This window comes from Danio rerio, chromosome 7, assembly GCF_052040795.2.
Source record: "Danio rerio strain M-AB ecotype USA chromosome 7, GRCz13ab, whole genome shotgun sequence".
In the NCBI taxonomy this organism is placed as follows: domain Eukaryota; kingdom Metazoa; phylum Chordata; class Actinopteri; order Cypriniformes; family Danionidae; genus Danio; species Danio rerio.
In genome coordinates this window covers 24598887-24617289 of record NC_141027.1, presented here as the reverse complement: position 1 = coordinate 24617289, position 18403 = coordinate 24598887, and the positions used below count along the sequence as shown (strand labels likewise).

The window sequence follows — 18403 nt, the reverse complement described above, 5'->3', positions numbered from 1 at the left end:
TAAACGGTTAACCTAACAACACAGGTTTATCGTCAATTTTTGCTTCGTCTTTTTTCTTTTTCTTTCTAGCGCACTCTCGGCATGTTGTTTTTCAGACTTTGTGGGCTGTGGTTTATTAAAACTGAACTGAGCCCATGCAGACTTTTCCACTCGGTTAGATTTGGTCAACAAGAAACTTGACATTTAAAACCTAGTCACCGGTTCAGAATAATGCCATCGAGTATTCATGAATGTTTTAGAAACCAGTCTGGGGGCAGTACTTTAATTTGCTCCTACTGCATTTATTAATCAAACAAATTTCCCTTCACTGTCACAGTACCAAAATTCAACTTAAATAATAAATGCCAATCCAAGCTACACTTTCTCAAAAGGAGAAGATAATAATAAACATTAACAACTTGTTGCCACAAAGAACTACAATAATAACTTTATAAGCTTCTTTTCCAACACACAATGTTGTTTATTGTAAGCATTCTTTTCTGACAATTTAAATAAGCTCCTTAAAGCAAACTTTCTGCAACTGAAGAGAACGGAGATTAAAGAGTATCCTTTGTGTAGATGTATTATTGTTAGCACTATGTCGCAGACTGCAATTATATGCATGATTTCTGTATTGCCATCAATATAGTCCCTAAGTGCACCTTAAATCTATACAACGCTACAAAACATTTCCTAGAATGGTCGGTTTCGAGTAGCGTTTCCATTACTGTTCAGAAAACCAGCAACATCAGCAGGAATTGTGCTGAAAAAGAGCATCAAATGGGGCAACTGTGAGTCAGAAGACAAAAATATGAAGCAAAAAAACAAAAATCAACAATAAATCAAGCCATACAGAAACCATACCTTACAGTCAGAAAATAACAGCGAGAGAATGAGGATTTATAGTGTTCTACTGATTCAAGTGAGTCATTGGCTATAATAATAATGACTGTGAGATTCAGGTCACTGATATTTGACCAACATGCCTGACGTGACACATTTCACCCTTCTGAGAGGAGAGTATGTGCTTTTCTTTGTTTTAAGAGACCACATTATGTCAGCGCCAATAGCCTTGTGGTTCAAGTGTGTTGACACACAGCACTGTGGTGTTCACGGTGACCCGAGTTTGAGTCCTGGCTCGAGCTACTTTGCCGATCCTTCTGCTCTCCATGCTCCATACTTACATAAGCGAAGAGTAGTTAATAACTGAATTCATCAATTTGATTTGATGACACTGTTGCAAAAGATCAAAAGAAAATCGGCACACTGCCACTTAAGTTTTCAAAAGATTTTAAGGTCGTATTTCGACCTAGGTACGAATTTTTATTACTTAATTAAAAACTACTCAAAGTGTTACATGTTTTGCTGAATAACATACTTATTTTATGCCAAATGTTTTGACGAATGCATCTAATCTAATATCTAATAATAAAATGAATGTGTAGTTTACACATTTGGGCATCACGGTGGCTCAGTGGTTAGCAGTATCATGTCACAGCAAGAAGGTCGCTGGTTCCAGTCCTGGCTGGTTCAGTTGGCATTTCTGTGTGGAGTTTGTATCTTCTCCCCGTGTTGGTGTGGGTTTCCCCCGGGTGCTCTGGTTTTCCCCACAAGTCTAAAGACATGCGGTACAGGTGAATTAAATAAACTAAATTGGCCATAGTGTATGTGTGAATGAGTGTGTATGGGTGTTTCCCAGTGATGGGTTGCAGTTAGAAGGGCATCCACTGCTCAAAACATATGCTGGATAAGTTAGCGGTTCATTCCGCTGTGGCGACCCCAGATTAATAAAGGGACTAAGCCGAAAAGAAATTGAATGAATGAATGAGTTTAGACATTTCTGAATAACAAGTGTCAAAATAAACGTTTTGTACATACAACAAATTTGATAAAACAACAGCAATAGGCTATAATTTATCAAATATAAATTATAAAATTGTAAAATATAACAATGTGATAAAACCTTTCAGTGTTATTCAACGATGTTTAAACTGAACTATAATTTTATTTTTTTAATTACACAGACTTATTTACTATTTGTCTGAAAAATAAAATGTATAAATGCATGCAAAATGGAATATAAACATACAAAAGTTATTCAAACTGAGAATCAAAGTTGCTATTATTTATATACTCAAAAGTTAGCGTTACACGACTTAAATCTTTTACAAAATTATTATTATTATTGTTATATTCTTCAGTGCTTCACTGAAATCGCGCACTGGACCTTTAAGATAACTTGAATATGGCGCGGTGGCGTTGCTGTGGTTACCAGATTCCGTGGCATTCTAAAAAAGAATGTGTTCCAAAAACACGTCAGACGGAGAGAAACTGCAGGAAGTGTCTGACCATCGCTGACATTAGCGGTATGTAAATATTTCTCTAAAAGTATCGTTTTACATTATTATATATGGTTGACTAAAGATTTTAGTGTTTCTCTCGGTCATATTGTTTCAGATTATATTAGTTTTTCCACATCTTTTTTCGGTCTGACTGTAGATTGTACTGAATGCTGGTTGGAATTGGAGATTGCTATATTGTCGACTTATATATAAATATGTATGTATGTATGTATGTATGTATTTTTTCTAGTTTGACAGTTTTCTAGTTTTTCTAATTTTAACATTTGCAGATTGGTATTTGCCATATCTTTCGATAAATTGATGTTATAATGGATTTGTATGCGTTGAGCTTTAACACATATTGCAAATTACTGTAAGTCTAGATTATTTGGCTATATTATTATGCATTTGTAATTTACTGTATGCTGTTGGCCTGTTCAACATTTGTAGCTTTTAATTGTTATTCGTTTTATTTATAGTTGTAATAATTATAAACAGATTTATCTATTCAAAGTTTATAGGTTGTCATCTTGTATTTATTTATAGCTGTGAAACATTATTTGTTAGTGTTAGAACAGAACCAGTCTAGAGACGATGGTAGACAAAACTTTCAAAGAATGGTATTTAGATTAATTAATGACTTGATATCTTGTTCTATTGTATTTTGCAGATCGGAATGGATAGAGAAAAAAAAAAAGGAATTACACACCTTACCAATGACTGGAAATTGATGGTCAGGATTTTTTATTATTTTTTAAATCCTTTCAAGATGAAGCAGATGTTGGTTGGTATAGATAGTTAGGCCTTGTCTGTCAGGTTTTCCTTTTTCAGGTAATGGAGAGTGAGCAGGCACAAGAGGGAGGCTCACAAGAGCATCTATGGACATTTATGTGAAACAGAGCAGGTAGGGCTCTGTTGGTGCTGTCTTTGTCTTTTGCAGGTTGGAATAGAGCAGAAGACGGAGACTCACAAGGGGAACGAACGGTGGAGATGTACTTGAAGACCTGGAGCAAACAGGTAGAACTGCTTGAACAAACTAAACAATGGAGTTAGTTTCCAAAGAAATGTGTTAAGAATTTTCAAAGACTTGATATCTCTTTCTTTGGCAGATTGGCATGGAGCATGTGGTGAAACAGGGAAACACACCTTAATAATGACAAGCACATCGTAATTTAAAAGTATATGCTGTAATTTTTACAGAGTAAGTGATGGTCAGGTAGGTCTTTCATATAGATAGATAGATAGCATTAAACAAGCAGGTAGAGTTCTATTGAAGTTGTCTTGGTCTTTTACAGAGTCGAGTGGAGAAACTAGGGAATCACACAGGAATTATAAGAAACTGATGTCAGGCATCAACTATCTATGTCCTTCCAACAGATGGAAGGACAGCAGACGTCTTTCAAGAGGAAGAGGGTGGAGGTGGGCTTAGATAGTTAGATGTTTTGACTGCTGCAGGTGTTTCTTTTTCAGGTAATGGACACACAACATGCAAAAGAAGGAAACTCATAAGAGCATCAGTGGAGATTTATCTGAAGAACACTGGAGAACAGCTTGTGCATTGCTGAAGATCAGCCAGCATGTAGAGCTCTGTTAGTCTTGTTTTGTCTTTTGCAGATTAAGCTGGGGCATGTGGAAAAATAGGAATCACACCTCAGCAATGGTTGCAAACTGATGGTCAAATGAGGTATTTCCCGGATGGATGCATGGGTGGATGGATGGATGGATAAATAGATGCCCCTCCAACCGGAAGGGGGTGGTGGTGGGCTTAGATAGTTAGATCTCTTGTTTTTGGCAGGTGTTTCTTTTTCAGGTAATGCACACACAACATGCAAAAGGAGGAAACTCATAAGAGCATCAGTGGAGATTTATCTGAAGAACACTGGAGAACAGCTTGTGCATTGCTGAAGATCAGACAGCATGTAGAGCTCTGTTAGTCTTGTTTTTGTCTTTTACAGACTGGAGGACAGCATGTGGAGACAAATGAGAATCACACACCTCAGCAATGACTAATGATCAGGAATATCCTTCAAAGGCAGATAAATGGATGCATAGATGGATGTCCTTCCAAGAAGTAGGGGGTGGAGGTGAGCAAAGATGTCTTCTCTGCGGCAGGTGTTTCTTTTTCAGGTAATGGACACACAACAGGCAGAATAAGGAAACTCACAAGAGCATCAGTGGAGATTTATCTGAAAAACACTGGAGAACAGTGTGTGCACTTCTGGAGCTCAGCCAGCATGTAGAGCTCTGTAAGTCTTGTTTTTGTCTTTTACAGATTAAGCTGGAGCATGTGGAGAAATGGAAATCACACCTCAGCTATGACTGCAAACTGATGGTCTAGTCAGTTATTTCCTGGATGGATGGATGGATGGATGGATGAATAGATGCCCTTCCAAGAGGAAGGGGGTGGAGGAGGGCATAGATTGATAGATATATGTCTTGTATACAGCAGCTGCTTCTTTTTCAGGTAATGCACACACAACATACAAAAGGAGGAAACTCATAAGAGCATCATTGGAGATTTATCTGAAGAACAGCTTGTGCATTGCTGGAGCTCAGCCAGCATGTAGAGCTCTGTTAGTCTTGTTTTTGTCTTTTACAGATTAGACTGGGGCATGTGGAGAACTGGGAATCACACCTCAGCAATGACTGCAAATTGATGATCAAATGAGGTATTTCCCAGATGGATGGATGGATGGATGGATAAATAGATGCCTTTCCAACCGGAAGGGGGTGGTGGTGGGCTTAGATAGATAGATCTCTTGTTTTTGGCAGGTGTTTTTTTAGGTAATGCAGACACAACATGCAAAAGAAGGAAACTCACAAGAGTATCAGTGGAGATTTATCTGAAGAACACTGGAGAACAGTTTGTGCACTTCTGGAGCTCAGCCAGCATGTAGAGCTCTGTTAGTCTTGTTTTTGTCATTTGCAGATTAGACTGGGGCATGTAGAGAAATGGAAATCACACCTCAGCAATGACTGCAAATAGATGATCAAATGAGGCATTTCACAGATGGATGGATGGATGGATAAATAGATGCCTTTCCAACCGGAAGGGGGTGGTGGTGGGCTTAGATAGATAGATCTCTTGTTTTTGGCAGGTGTTTTTTTAGGTAATGCAGACACAACATGCAAAAGAAGGAAACTCACAAGAGTATCAGTGGAGATTTATCTGAAGAACACTGGAGAACAGTTTGTGCACTTCTGGAGCTCAGCCAGCATGTAGAGCTCTGTTAGTCTTGTTTTTGTCATTTGCAGATTAGACTGGGGCATGTAGAGAAATGGAAATCACACCTCAGCAATGACTGCAAATAGATGATCAAATGAGGCATTTCACAGATGGATGGATGGATGGATAAATAGATGCCCTTCTAAGAGGAAGGGGGTGGAGGAGGGCATAGATAGTTAGATAGATGTCTTGTATGCGGCAGGTGTTTCTTTTTCAGGTAATGCACACACAACATGCAAAAGGAGGAAACTCATAAGAGCATCAGTGGAGATTTATCTGAAGAACACTGGAGAACAGCTTGTGCATTGCTGGAGCTCAGAAAGTATGTAGAGCTCTGTTAGTCTTGTTTTTGTCTTTTACAGATTAAACTGGGGCATGTGGAGAAATGGGAATCACACCTCAGCAATGACTGCAAACTGATGATCAAATGAGGCATTTCCCAGATGGATGGATGGATAGATAAATAGATGCCTTTCCAACAGGAAGGGGGTGGTGGTGGGCTTAGATAGATAGATCTCTTGTTTTTGGCAGGTGTTTTTTTTAGGTAATGCTGACACAACATGCAAAAGAAGGAAACTCATAAGAGCATCAGTGGAGATTTATCTGAAGAACACTGGAGAACAGCTTGTGCATTTCTGGAGCTCAGACAGCATGTAGAGCTCTGTTAGTCTTGTTTTTGTCTTTTACAGACTGGAGGACAGCATGTGGAGACAAATGAGAATCACACAACTCAGCAATGACTAATGATCAGGAATATCCTTCAAAGGCAGATAAATGGATGCATAGATGGATGTCCTTCCAAGAAGTAGAGGGTGGAGGTGAGCAAAGATTGCTAAATAGATGTCTTCCCTGCAGCAGGTGTTTCTTTTTCAGGTAATGGACACACAACAGGCAGAATAAGGAAACTCACAAGAGCATCAGTGGAGATTTATATGAAGAACACTGGAGAACAGTGTGTGCATTGCTGGAGCTCAGCCAGCATGTAGAGCTCTGTTAGTCTTGTTTTTGTCTTTTACAGATTAAGCTGGGGCATGTGGAGAAATGGAAATCACACCTCAGCTATGACTGCAAACTGATGGTCTAGTCAGTTATTTCCTGGATGGATGGATGGATGGATGGATGGATGGATAAATAGATGCCCTTCCAAGAGGAAGGGGGTGGAGGAGGGCATAGATTGATAGATATATGTCTTGTATGCGGCAGGTGTTTCTTTTTCAGGTAATGCACACACAACATACAAAAGTAGGAAACTCACAAAAGCGTCAGTGGAGATTTATCTGAAGAACACTGGAGAACATGTTGTTTATTGCTGTAGATCAGCCAGCATGTAGAGCTCATGAGAGTCTGTTTTTGTCTTTTACAGATTAGACTGGGGCATGTGGAAAAATGGGAATCACACCTCAGCAATGGCTGCAAATTGATGATCAAATGAGGTATTTCCCGGATGGATGGATGGATAAATAGATGCCCTTCCAACAGAAAGGGGGTGGTGGTGGGATTAGATAGTTAGATCTCTTGTTTTTGGCAGGTGTTTCTTTTTCAGGTAATGCACACACAACATGCAAAAGAAGGAAACTCATAAGAGCATCAGTGGAGATTTATCTGAAGAACACTGGAGAACAGTTTGTGCACTTCTGGAGCTCAGCCAGCATGTAGAGCTCTGTTAGTCTTGTTTTTGTCTTTTACAGATTAGACTGGGGCATGTGGAGAAATGGAAATCACACCTCAGCAATGACTGCAAATAGATGATCAAATGAGGCATTTCACAGATGGATGGATGGATGGATGAATAGATGCCCTTCTAAGAGGAAGGGGGTGGAGGAGGGCATAGATAGTTAGATATATGTCTTGTATGCGGCAGATGTTTTTTTTTTCAGGTAATGCACACACAACATGCAAAAGGAGGAAACTCATAAGAGCATCAGTGGAGATTTATCTGAAGAACACTGGAGAACAGCTTGTGCATTGCTGGAGCTCAGAAAGCACGTAGAGCCCTGTTAGTCTTGTTTTTGTCTTTTACAGATTAAACTGGGCATGTGGAGAAATGGGAATCACACCTCAGCAATGACTGCAAACTGATGATCAAATGAGGCATTTCCCAGATGGATGGATGGATAAATAGATGCCTTTCCAACAGGAAGGGGGTGGTGGTGGGCTTAGATAGATAGATCTTTTGTTTTTGGCAGGCGTTTCTTTTTCAGGTAATGCACACACAACATACAAAAGGAGGAAACTCACAAGAACATCAGTGGAGATTTATCTGAAGAACACTGGAGAACATTTTTTTTATTGCTGTAGATCAGCCAGCATGTAGAGCTCTGTTAGTCTTGTTTTTGTCTTTTAGAGATTAAACTGGGGCATGTGGAGAAATGGGAATCACACCTCAGCAATGACTGCAAACTGATGATCAAATGAGGCATTTCCCAGATGGATGGATGGATGGATGTATGGATGGATTGATGGATGGATAAATAGATGCCTTTCCAACAGGAAGGGGGTGGTGGTGGGCTTAGATAGATAGATCTCTTGTTTTTGGCAGGTGTTTTTTTAGGTAATGCAGACACAACATGCAAAAGAAGGAAACTTACAAGAGCATCAGTGGAGATTTATCTGAAGAACACTGGAGAACAGCTTGTGCATTGCTGAAGATCAGCCAGCATGTAGAGCTCTGTTAGTCTTGTTTTTGTCTTTTACAGACTGGAGGACAGCATGTGGAGACAAATGAGAATCACACACCTCAGCAATGACTAATGATCAGGAATATCCTTCAAAGGCAGATAAATGGATGCATAGATGGATGTCCTTCCAGGAAGTAGAGGGTGGAGGTGAGCAAAGATTGCTAAATAGATGTCTTCCCTGCAGCAGGTGTTTCTTTTTCAGGTAATGGACACATAACAGGCAGAATAAGGAAACTCACAAGAGCATCAGTGGAGATTTATCTGAAGAACACTGGAGAACAGTGTGTGCATTGCTGGAGCTCAGCCAGCATGTAGAGCTCTGTTAGTCTTGTTTTGTCTTTTGCAGATTAGACTGGGGCATGTGGAGAACTGGGAATCACACCTCAGCAATGACTGCAAACTGATGGTCAAATGAGGCATTTCACAGATGTATCAATGGATGAATGAATGGATGATAAATAGATGTCCTTCCAACAGGAAGGGGGTGGTGGTGGGCTTAGATAGTTAGATAGATGTCTTGTTTTTTGCAGGTGTTTCTTTTTCAGGGAATAGACAAACTACATGCAAAAGGAGGAAACTCAGAGCATCAGTGGAGATTTATCTGAAGAACACTGGAGAACAGCTTGTGCATTGCTGGAGCTCAGCAAGCACGTAGAGCTCTGTTAGTCCTGTCTTTGTCTTGTTACAGACTGGAGGACAGCATGTGGAGACAAATAGGAATCATACACCTCAGCAATGACTGAAAAACTGCTGATCAGGAATATTCTTCAAAGACAGAAGGATGAGTGCAGTGATGGATGTCCTTTCAAGAGGAAGATGGGCATTGATTGTTAGATAGATGTTTTCTCTGTTATTAACTTGTAGGTAATGGAACCACAACAGGCAGAAGAAGCATCAGTGGAGATTTATCTGAAAATTGCTGGAGAATAGCTTGTGCATTGCTGGAGCTCAGCCAGCAGGTGGGGCTCTGTTGATTCCGTCTTTGTCTTTTGCAAATTAGAGTGGAGCTGAAGAAGGAGACTCACAAGGGGTGTCGCTAGACCCTATTTTATCCCAGTAAAAATAGCCAGTGTAAATGTATTAAGAGTGGTAATCCCAAAATAAAGACATTGTTCTCTATGAACAACCGAATTAGCGCTTGTGAAAACAATGTGGTTTAATCAAAAACAAACTGACGAATACGCGCAGAAAACCATTCCCGTGCACAAGTCCTGCTTCTGGTTGTTTAACAAACAAGCCAAAAAATTACACACCTTTAATCCAGTGGTTTCGGCACCACATTAAGTAATAATATGATGATCATATTTTGACTAAACATGGTTCCTGTAAGATCATTTTTGTATTAAGCACAAAGGAGAAATGATGAGTCAGATAGGTTAGATTTAATAACATTAATTATCCGCCATCAGAGTCAGGTTTCAGACAAAAGATATTTTTATACAATTTTTTGTGTTCCCTAAAATTGTCATATGACATTAATGCAGTTGAGGAGTGCCTATGCCCTAGTAGAGCTTTATGTCTAGCAACACCCCTGGTTATTTCAACTATTTAAACACTGGCTATTCAAATGTAAAAAAAAATAAATAAAAATATTACCATTACAAACTTCTAAAAATACATTTTATTTCCAAATTGATACTAAAGCCCTATAGCGGCTTTAGTATGGTGATATCTTGACATTTATTGTGATATAGAGCCCTGATATTGATACGAAAACTGTAATGTGGTCAAGATCTGCCTTTAGCCATGTGTTTACATGAAATTAATAGCACAATGCAGAATGTTCATCAGCCAGAATCAAGAATCAAGCACTCAACCTCCATTATACAATCACAGTACGTAATACAATTAAATGAGATTTACCAATGAGAACTCCTTGGAATGTTTTTTCAATTTTTTTTGAGAAAAAAAAATACATTGTGAAAATGACAAGTTTAAAGATCAGAATACTTGAGCTAACATTACTTTTTAAGAGGTTGTATAGTATTTGGCACCTTGGATAAATCATAGTTTAAACTACAATCAAGATGAAAATTCTTCAAGTATAAGGATAAAAATGATCAGTGAGTGAAGTATAGAAGCAATACAATACACATGACACTACACTTGAGCTAACAGCACTAAAAATCAGAGTCTGTCTATAAAAGAAAGCTGTATTGAGAGATGTTGCTCTGACCTCTTCAGTGTCTCACATTGAGTTTTAAAGATCTCCACACCTCCACATGAGCTCTCCACACTGCTCTTCAGTTGCCGTCTCATCTCGTTGAGCATTTTTCACCCACACTGAGCTCAGAGGGATGTTCAGAGTCTCCTCTTGATGTTGATTCTGATGCAGAGATTCTTCCAAAGACGAATGTGATGGAAACAAATGGAGCTCATGGATTTGCTCTTCAATGCCAGACTCTCCAGACTCCACATATTCATCATCAGGGTCTGGATTTTGCAGGACGGGACTGAAGTAATAGCCGTTTCCCAGGTTCTGGGTGTTCTGGTATGATGATTGGCTTTCTGTGAGTGGGAAGTCAGGGAAGGACACAACAGAAATGTGGTCATCGTCTGAGATCTCGTTTGGTGGTTCGGTCATACAGAAGTCGTTAATTGTCTCTTTCTGAAGTTCCAGGTCTTGAAGTAAAGCCTAAAAAACAGAGTGGAGTGTCCCTTTAACATTCAAAATGATGTTTAGGTTGTTTTGAATCTGTTTGTATTTTTCATAAGTCTCTTTTGTTCCTCAAGGCTGCATTTATTCTTTTTAAAAATATCAATAAATATAGAAATATTTCAAATGTGAGTATTGAAACATGTCATTTATTCATATGATTCAAATCATTACAATATGCTGAATCTGCTGTTCAGGAAGCATTTTTGACTTTGACAAATGGTGAAAACTTTATATAATTGTAGAAACTGTTGTTGATTACTATTCAGAGTTACTATTTACAAGTTTTTATATCAAGGATACATTAAATCAACTGAAAGTGAAAGTAAATTGTATAAAATATATTATTATTTCTCATTTTAAATTTTTCATTCACCAAAGAATTCTAAAAGTAAAATGTACGAGTCTTGTTTTTAACACTGATCGTAATATGAACCACTGTTAATGACTGAGCAGCAATAATACTCACATAATAGAACAGGAAATAAGCATATTAGAGTCCTGCATTTGAGCCTGAGTCCGTTAGAGCAGACTTTTTTATGCCACTAGGGCCAGGCTTCAGGCCCATTTTCACATCATAGTGATAACCTTCCACACTCCCTCCTAAAGCAAATATGGAAGTAACTGAAACTGCAATTCTTCGAAATTTCGCTAGTCCTGGCCCCATAATAGAGCAAATTTCTATTGACCCCACTGATAAAATGGCCAACTTTAGCGCAGAAATAAGGTGTTTACAGCCTGCTACAAAGAAAGATTTTGATTCATATAGCTTATATTACCCATCCTGACATGTGAGGGGGGTGAATTTCTTTATAATTCATCTGTTTTTTTGTATACTAAGATTTATTAAGTCTGCATAATTAAGGACATGGCCACTTGAGTGAAGTCTCGCTGGTCGCTGTCACTTCACCTCAGCTGATTCCGGCTGATAAGCCGCTGAACTCTGCATATACATTGTATATTTGTTTTGTTTAATGTGGATTTACACAGCTGCCTTTTGGATTTATTTCCTACAATTATCAGATGATATGGCATGCTGTGTGCACTTAATTATGTCTCCATTTCCCAGGTGAGTAAAATTTTATACTTATAACCTTGCATTTACTAACACAGACTATATCTTAAGTATTTGGAAATAATTTACGTTTTCCTCCTGTAGAAAAAAAACGTTTAATGAGTAAAAAAGTTTAATGAGATCTAATGCGTGCAGTCCCGAAGTGCCAGTGATGCATTCCGCATAGAGATTTCCAGCCACGTGCAGTGGAGAACATAAAGAGAAAAATTGCCAATGGCGAACTTAAAACTGAAAAATGCTAGAGGAAAGGCAAACTTCTGGTAAACTTTTTAAAAGGTGACAACTTTAAATGATGAGCCAACTGGTTATGCAGAATGCACAAACTCAATGTGGACCCCATACTGCTTCCATATCCATGTCACTTATAAACTAAAACTTACATTCAAAAGAACAACCAAAAAAATAAACTCCAAACATTTCTCTGAATTATCCTGATAAAAAACATCAACTTTCTTTTAAATACAAATCTCGTCTATTTTAATGGTTGTAACAGTGTAAACTGTTTGAAAAAACGGGCTTCGGGTCAGACTCGGGGAAAAACTTTGATAGGCTGTTGAACAAGGGCAGGGCTACAGCCTGTGCGACTCGGGCCAGGGCTAGGCTAGGGCTTAGATTTAAGGCCCGTCCAGGACTCTAAAGCATAGGATTTGAAATTGAAATAAAATTTGAATAAATTAAATAAAATTAAAATAAAATTTGAGTAAATTCAACGATAATTAAAATAGCAAACAGTTCTTAAATGTAAATCACATTTCTGTTTTATCATTTTAAATTAGCTAGAAACTAATGTAAATGTCATCCTTGAAAAGATCGTCGATGGCCTTTTTGGTTATTTAACATGTAAACAACTAAAAATGTAATTATTATTATTATTAAACACATACAGCTGAAGTCAGAATTATTAGGTCTCCTGTTCATTATCATTTTTTAAAAATATTTCTAAAATGATGTTTAACAGAGCAAGGAACTTTTTACAATATGTCTGATAATATTTTTCTTCCGGATAAAGTCTTGATAAAGTTGTTTTATTTCAGCTAGAATAAAAGCAGTTTTTAATTTTAATAATTTAAAAACACTAAGATCAAAATTATTAGCCCCTTTAAGCTATGTACTTTTTTTTATAATTTAAAGAACAAACCATCTTTACGCAATAACTTGCCTTACTACCCTAACCTGCCTAGTTAACCTAATTAACCTAGTTAAGCCTTTAAATGTCACTTTACTGTCATCATGGCAAAGAATAAAAAAACAGCTATTAGAAATTCGTTATTAATACTATTATATTTAGAAATGTGTTAAAAAGCTTCTCTCCGTTAAACAGAATTTGAGGAAAAAAATAAACGGGCGCTAATAATTCAGGGGGTTAATAATTCTGACTTCAACTGTTTGTACACTCAAATGACTTTTGCTGCTTGTTCAAACTACGTATTTAAAATGAGTTAAAACAACACAATTGTTGAGTTTTTTGGTGGACATCTTAATTGTTTTATGTTCAATCCAACTAAATTTGTTAATAAATGATTCAGTTACTTTAATCGATTTGTGATGGGACAACATGTTTGGAACCCAGCATTTTTTACAGTGTAGCCTTGCCTGTGTAATATTTCTAAGCTATAAAGTTCAGTACCAAAGATCTGGGCAGGGGACGTTCAGAAGATGCACACCCCCTCCAGAGCAGTAGAAACACCAGGCCCAGAGTGATGAGAACAGCACACACAATCACCGCGATGAGGCTTTCTGAAGAAAACACACACACACACACACACACACACACACACACAAGCCAGTGAACAAACATATGCAACTAACTCATTACATCTCAGTGTGAGTCTAAATAACAGACCAGTGTTTTGTAGAGCAGTGTTTGCTGGTATTTGAACACAGAGAGGGAGACTTGTGGGGGAAGATGTCAGAACATCTTCAGCTGTGAAGCTGGCCTCTGCGCAGTACACCTCTCCTGGATCAAGAAAACCAAACTCTACCGTGCATTGGCTTTTGTCCTGTATTCCTACATTGCAGATCTTCAAGAAAATGAATGAAAATATCAAACAACTAAATTCAATATTACAGTAAACGATTTCTGAGAAACAGCTGACATTTAAAATTAACACCTAAAAAGCACCACCCCCTTGCATTGCTCCACCCCCAATGCAGGCAACAATTCTCAGATTCTCAGATCAAATAATGGATAAAAATAGGTAAATTGTGGATTTTTAAAAAATGTAAATTAATTAATAAAAAATATAGAATAAATGAAATGTACACATAATAAATATAAATAAAATAATAATAATAAATATATTTATATAAAAAACAAAAAAAAATTAAGGGTGCAAATGCATTTAAAATTTGAATACACTTCGTTGTTGCAAGTAAATAAAGCAATTTTAAAATAAATAATCATATATATAAGAGATAAAAACAATTATGACATTGATATCTCAGCCTACAGAGTTTCTAATAATTTATATATGGAAAGTGTGAAGGAGACGCGGTGGCGCAGTGGGTCGCATGTTCACCCCACAGCAAGGAATCTGGTTCATGCCTTGGCTGGGTCAGTAGGCATTTCTGTGTGGAGTTTGCATGTTCCGGTGCTCCGGTTTTCCCCACAAGTCTAAAGACATGTGGGGCAGGTGAATTGGGTATGCTAAAAGTGACAGTATGACTGTGTGTGTGAATGACTGTATAAATGTTCCCCAGTGTTAGGTTGTGGCTGGAATGGCATCCGCTGTGTAAAGCATGTGCTGGATAAGTTGGCGGTTCATTCTGCTGTGGTGACCCCAGATTAATAAAGGGACTAAGCCGAAAAGAAAATGAATAAATGAATGAATGAATGGCAAGTGCGTGTGTGGAATATTAGACACACTGTAGGCTGAAATATCAATATGTCACAATTGTTTTTATTTCATAAAGTTTCAGTTTTAAATATATAGTTCACCCAAAAAGGAAAATTCTGCCATCATTCACTCACACTTCACTTGTTCAAAACCTGTTTGAGTTTTTTCTTCTGTTAAAAACAAAAGAAGATATCTTGAATTATGCTGGCTGATATTACCCACTGACTTGCAGCAACCATAATTCTTCAAAATATCTTCTTTTATGTTTGACAGAACTCAAAAAGGTTTTCAAATGATTAAATAAGGCAAGATATTTTTTTCTATAGCACTTTTACAATAGACTGTGTCAGAGCAGCTTTACACAGATCAGGTTCTAGTAAATTGAAATGGCTTCAGTCCAGTTTTCACAGTTGAAGTTCTATTGCTAATATTAGTAAAGCGATCTTTCTCTGTTGCTTGTGTGCGAGTGATTTAGATGAGCAGAAACATTTCTGTCAGATCAACAGGTCAGCTCTTCTCAGACATGAAACAAATGTGTGTAGAGGAATTGAAAAAGTAGAATCTAAGGCTCAAACATATTGTATTAATTATAGATATGTATATTTATGTAATAAATGTATTCATACATATACATAAAATCTATTATGTATATCTACAATTATAGATGTTTTTTAATGATACAATATTTTAAAATTAAGTAAAGACCATGTTCTGTGAAGATATTTTGTAAGTTTCTATTTGCAGACATATCAACACTGTATTTTTGATTAGTAATTTGAATTAATATAAACTTCATTTGGAGAGCTTTAAAGGAGATTTTAGATTTTTCTGAACCCTCATTTTCAAATAGTTGGATTTCAATTAAATGTTGTCCCACACTAACAAACCCTAAATCAATGGAAAGCTTATTTTTTCAGTCCAGGGTCACATTTTCTGTACTAAAAAAAATAAAAAAAACACCATACAAGTAAACTATACAAAAAAACAAAAACAAAGACCTGGGTGGAAGGGCTATGAAGTCGCACCTGTCTGTCTTTGAGTTTGTGTTTGTTGTACAGAGTGACTGTGGCCGAGAGGCTTTTAAATTCATTTAGGGGGCAGCCCTCATCCAACTGCTCCTCTTCCTGCTCCTCCTCCTCCTCCTCCTCCTCCTCCTCCTCCTCCTCATCATCATCATCATCATCATCATCAGTCCTGCTGCAGCTGATGGATGGTGCATGAGGAAAGCGTACCGTCACCCAGAGACTTCCATTGTCCACTGAAATGGTTATGGAGGGCGGGCTGAATTTAGCAGCAGCTAAAAAAAAATAAAACTATTAAAGGGATCGTTCACCTGAAAAATCATCATTTACTCTTTGTTCACATGTTCAAAACCTATTTGAGTTTCTTTCTACTGTTGAACACAAAAGAAAATGAACACTGAAGTGTTTATGAATTAATTACAATAGAGTTCTCTATAAGGAAAGGATATCTTCTTGTGGAAGCAATACAATCTTCTCCCACCTTTAAAGTTAGGCTATTAAAAATGATTAAAAAAGGTGGGTACTACCATAATTTGGGTAAAATAGGGACAAACTAAAGTTCTGGGTTAAAAATCTATTCTAGTAGTTGTTTTCTTTTTGTAAATAATTGACTTAAACCCCAGTGTTTTATGAGCTGTGTGATGGCTCATTTATGTGCCTTTCTCTGAGATCTAAATCTGTTTGAGGTTTAATACTGACGGTCGTTCATAGGGTCACAGAGGGTGACATTCATCCAGGGCTGCTTTTCTGATCTTAGTTTGATGAAGTTATAGCCGTTCAGGTTTGGAAAGACATGCGACAGATCACAGCGGCGTCTGGAAATCTGGATGCAGCCAGAAACATTACTCCATCCAGTACTGCTACACAAACACACAACATCAACAAATCATCTGATGAGTGTGAAACAAGCAGACATTTCTGACTTCCATTTTCTCAAAAACATGACTTTTACATATCACACATCATTTTGGAAAAAAATGGTGAGTCATTTTCATTTTTAATGCAGAGGAAACTGAGCGGGCCCGAAGCGATAACACGAGTGTATAAACCGAGGACAGTCAGCCTGGATTGTGTTTTACTGTGGTTTTTCTGCTGAACCGCACAGTTTCACCTCTCATCCCAGCACTCAACTGCTCTCGTCTCACTCTCATTTCTCCCCAAAACAACATCTACCACGTCATTCACAGACGCTCGTGTGTTTCTAAAGCCTTTTTTTTTTCTTTAGATGAAACTTACCAACCTACCCGTGTGACTTGGCTGAGACAATGTAAGTGGTCTCAGGGTTGGCATCAGAGCAATTCCACTCAAGATGGCACCCAAAATTGATGATATGGACTTTGACGTCACAGACACAGAGAACAGACTCTAAAGGAAACATGAAAAGAAGAACAAGCTGCACCTGTGTCTCACAGATGGAGAAAAACTACAAATAAACAGTTTCTTTTGCAAAAACAGCACATGCACTGAAAAAAAGATTTCTGCTAAATTGTTGCAAACTATTTATATGGGTATAATTTAAACAAACAAATTAAATGTTCAACTACATGATTAAATACTGCCTGAATAAATTGTTTTTAACCACTTAGCCAAAAAAAAAAATAATAATAATTAAATCCATGGAATCATCTTTAAATCTTTTTTGTGTATTCATTGTCATATATTATGCTTTTATTTTGTAAATTTAAAAAACTAAAATATTATAAAATGTATTTATCAGTTAAAAAGTTAAGAAAACAGCAAATAAACTCACCCAGATTCAACATCAACAGAAAAGAAAAAACATCTAGGAGAGTGACATGCATCCCCAAAACAGCACACTGATTCATAAAAAATAAATAAATTAATTAATTTATAAACAGCTGCATTTTTTTCAAAATTCCATAGCCGATAATAGGCATCCACACTCCCTGAGAAGTTGTTTGTGTTATGTTACGTAATAAATATTACAGATCTATGTTGAAATACCCAGATAAAAGCATTACCTTCCACCAGAAGAATGGAGAGATCTCATTAGCTGATACTTTCAGTGGGTGAGCAGAAACAGTGAGAGCAGGACAGGTGTCACAGCACAACTTATGCCACAAAACCACACAGGGACTGAAGCGCTCTCAGAAGAAACAGGAGAGAACAAAGGCAACATCTGGTGGAAAGGGCACAAACATTCATTTAGAAGCAAAAAAAATAAATTAATTATAATATATATGTGACGAGCGGGCGCTGCCATTTGAATCTTTTTGGCACGAGACTTCCGGTCTCATTCACTTCCATTCATTTTTAGACATTAAAAACTGCTCGTTTTGCTGTTTGATGTTGCAAACTGATATTTCCTTGTTATATTATTCTACTTGGTCTGTATAGTCATGCAAACATTTGTTTGTAGAGCAAGTAGTTTGACCGTTTTTTGCCGTTTATTATTCCTAGTCATTTCTCCCGTAGGCGACTGAAACGGAAGTTCTAAGACAATCACGAAAACAGGCGCACTTCCGCATTTTAAAATAAGGTCAGTATTTGCCGGTAACAGCACTTGACCAGCCTCTTCACCCTCGTGTATTACTCCGCCTACATAACAGCGACAAGCAGAACACTCT

The 18403-nt window shown here is 37.5% G+C and overlaps 1 protein-coding gene and 1 long non-coding RNA gene across 15 annotated transcripts; one reads left to right on the top strand and one right to left on the bottom strand.

The window, feature by feature from the left end:
- Positions 1-1849: 1849 nt before the first annotated feature.
- si:dkeyp-75h12.7 lies at positions 1850-18282 on the bottom strand. 12 transcript variants are annotated; one of them, XM_087261063.1, is made up of 9 exons: positions 17798-18282; positions 17566-17632; positions 17060-17180; positions 16515-16675; positions 15819-16090; positions 13800-13977; positions 13584-13693; positions 10402-10860; positions 1850-3325 (listed from the first exon to the last, which is right to left on the bottom strand). In XM_087261063.1, exons 2-8 carry the CDS (start codon positions 17615-17617, stop codon positions 10426-10428), a joined length of 1329 nt encoding a protein of 442 aa, XP_087117189.1. In that variant the 5' UTR covers positions 17618-17632; positions 17798-18282; the 3' UTR covers positions 1850-3325; positions 10402-10425. The 12 variants fall into 12 exon arrangements, with proteins under 12 accessions (XP_087117189.1, XP_087117196.1, XP_087117190.1 ...); XM_087261070.1 differs by having other exon boundaries at positions 17052-17180; positions 17798-17864; XM_087261064.1 differs by having other exon boundaries at positions 16515-16672; positions 17798-17864.
- LOC137490272 (uncharacterized) lies at positions 2298-6711 on the top strand. 3 transcript variants are annotated; one of them, XR_015495684.1, is made up of 10 exons: positions 2298-2345; positions 2992-3054; positions 3153-3338; positions 3431-3537; positions 3617-3791; positions 3936-4240; positions 4555-4785; positions 4921-5105; positions 5251-5431; positions 5577-5646. It is a non-coding gene; the product is annotated as an uncharacterized LOC137490272 (long non-coding RNA). The 3 variants fall into 3 exon arrangements; XR_015495686.1 differs by lacking the exon at positions 5577-5646 and having other exon boundaries at positions 3431-3522; positions 3936-4131; positions 4594-4785; positions 5251-5320; XR_015495685.1 differs by lacking the exons at positions 4555-4785; positions 4921-5105; positions 5251-5431; positions 5577-5646 and adding an exon at positions 6527-6711 and having other exon boundaries at positions 3431-3522.
- Positions 18283-18403: the final 121 nt, after the last annotated feature.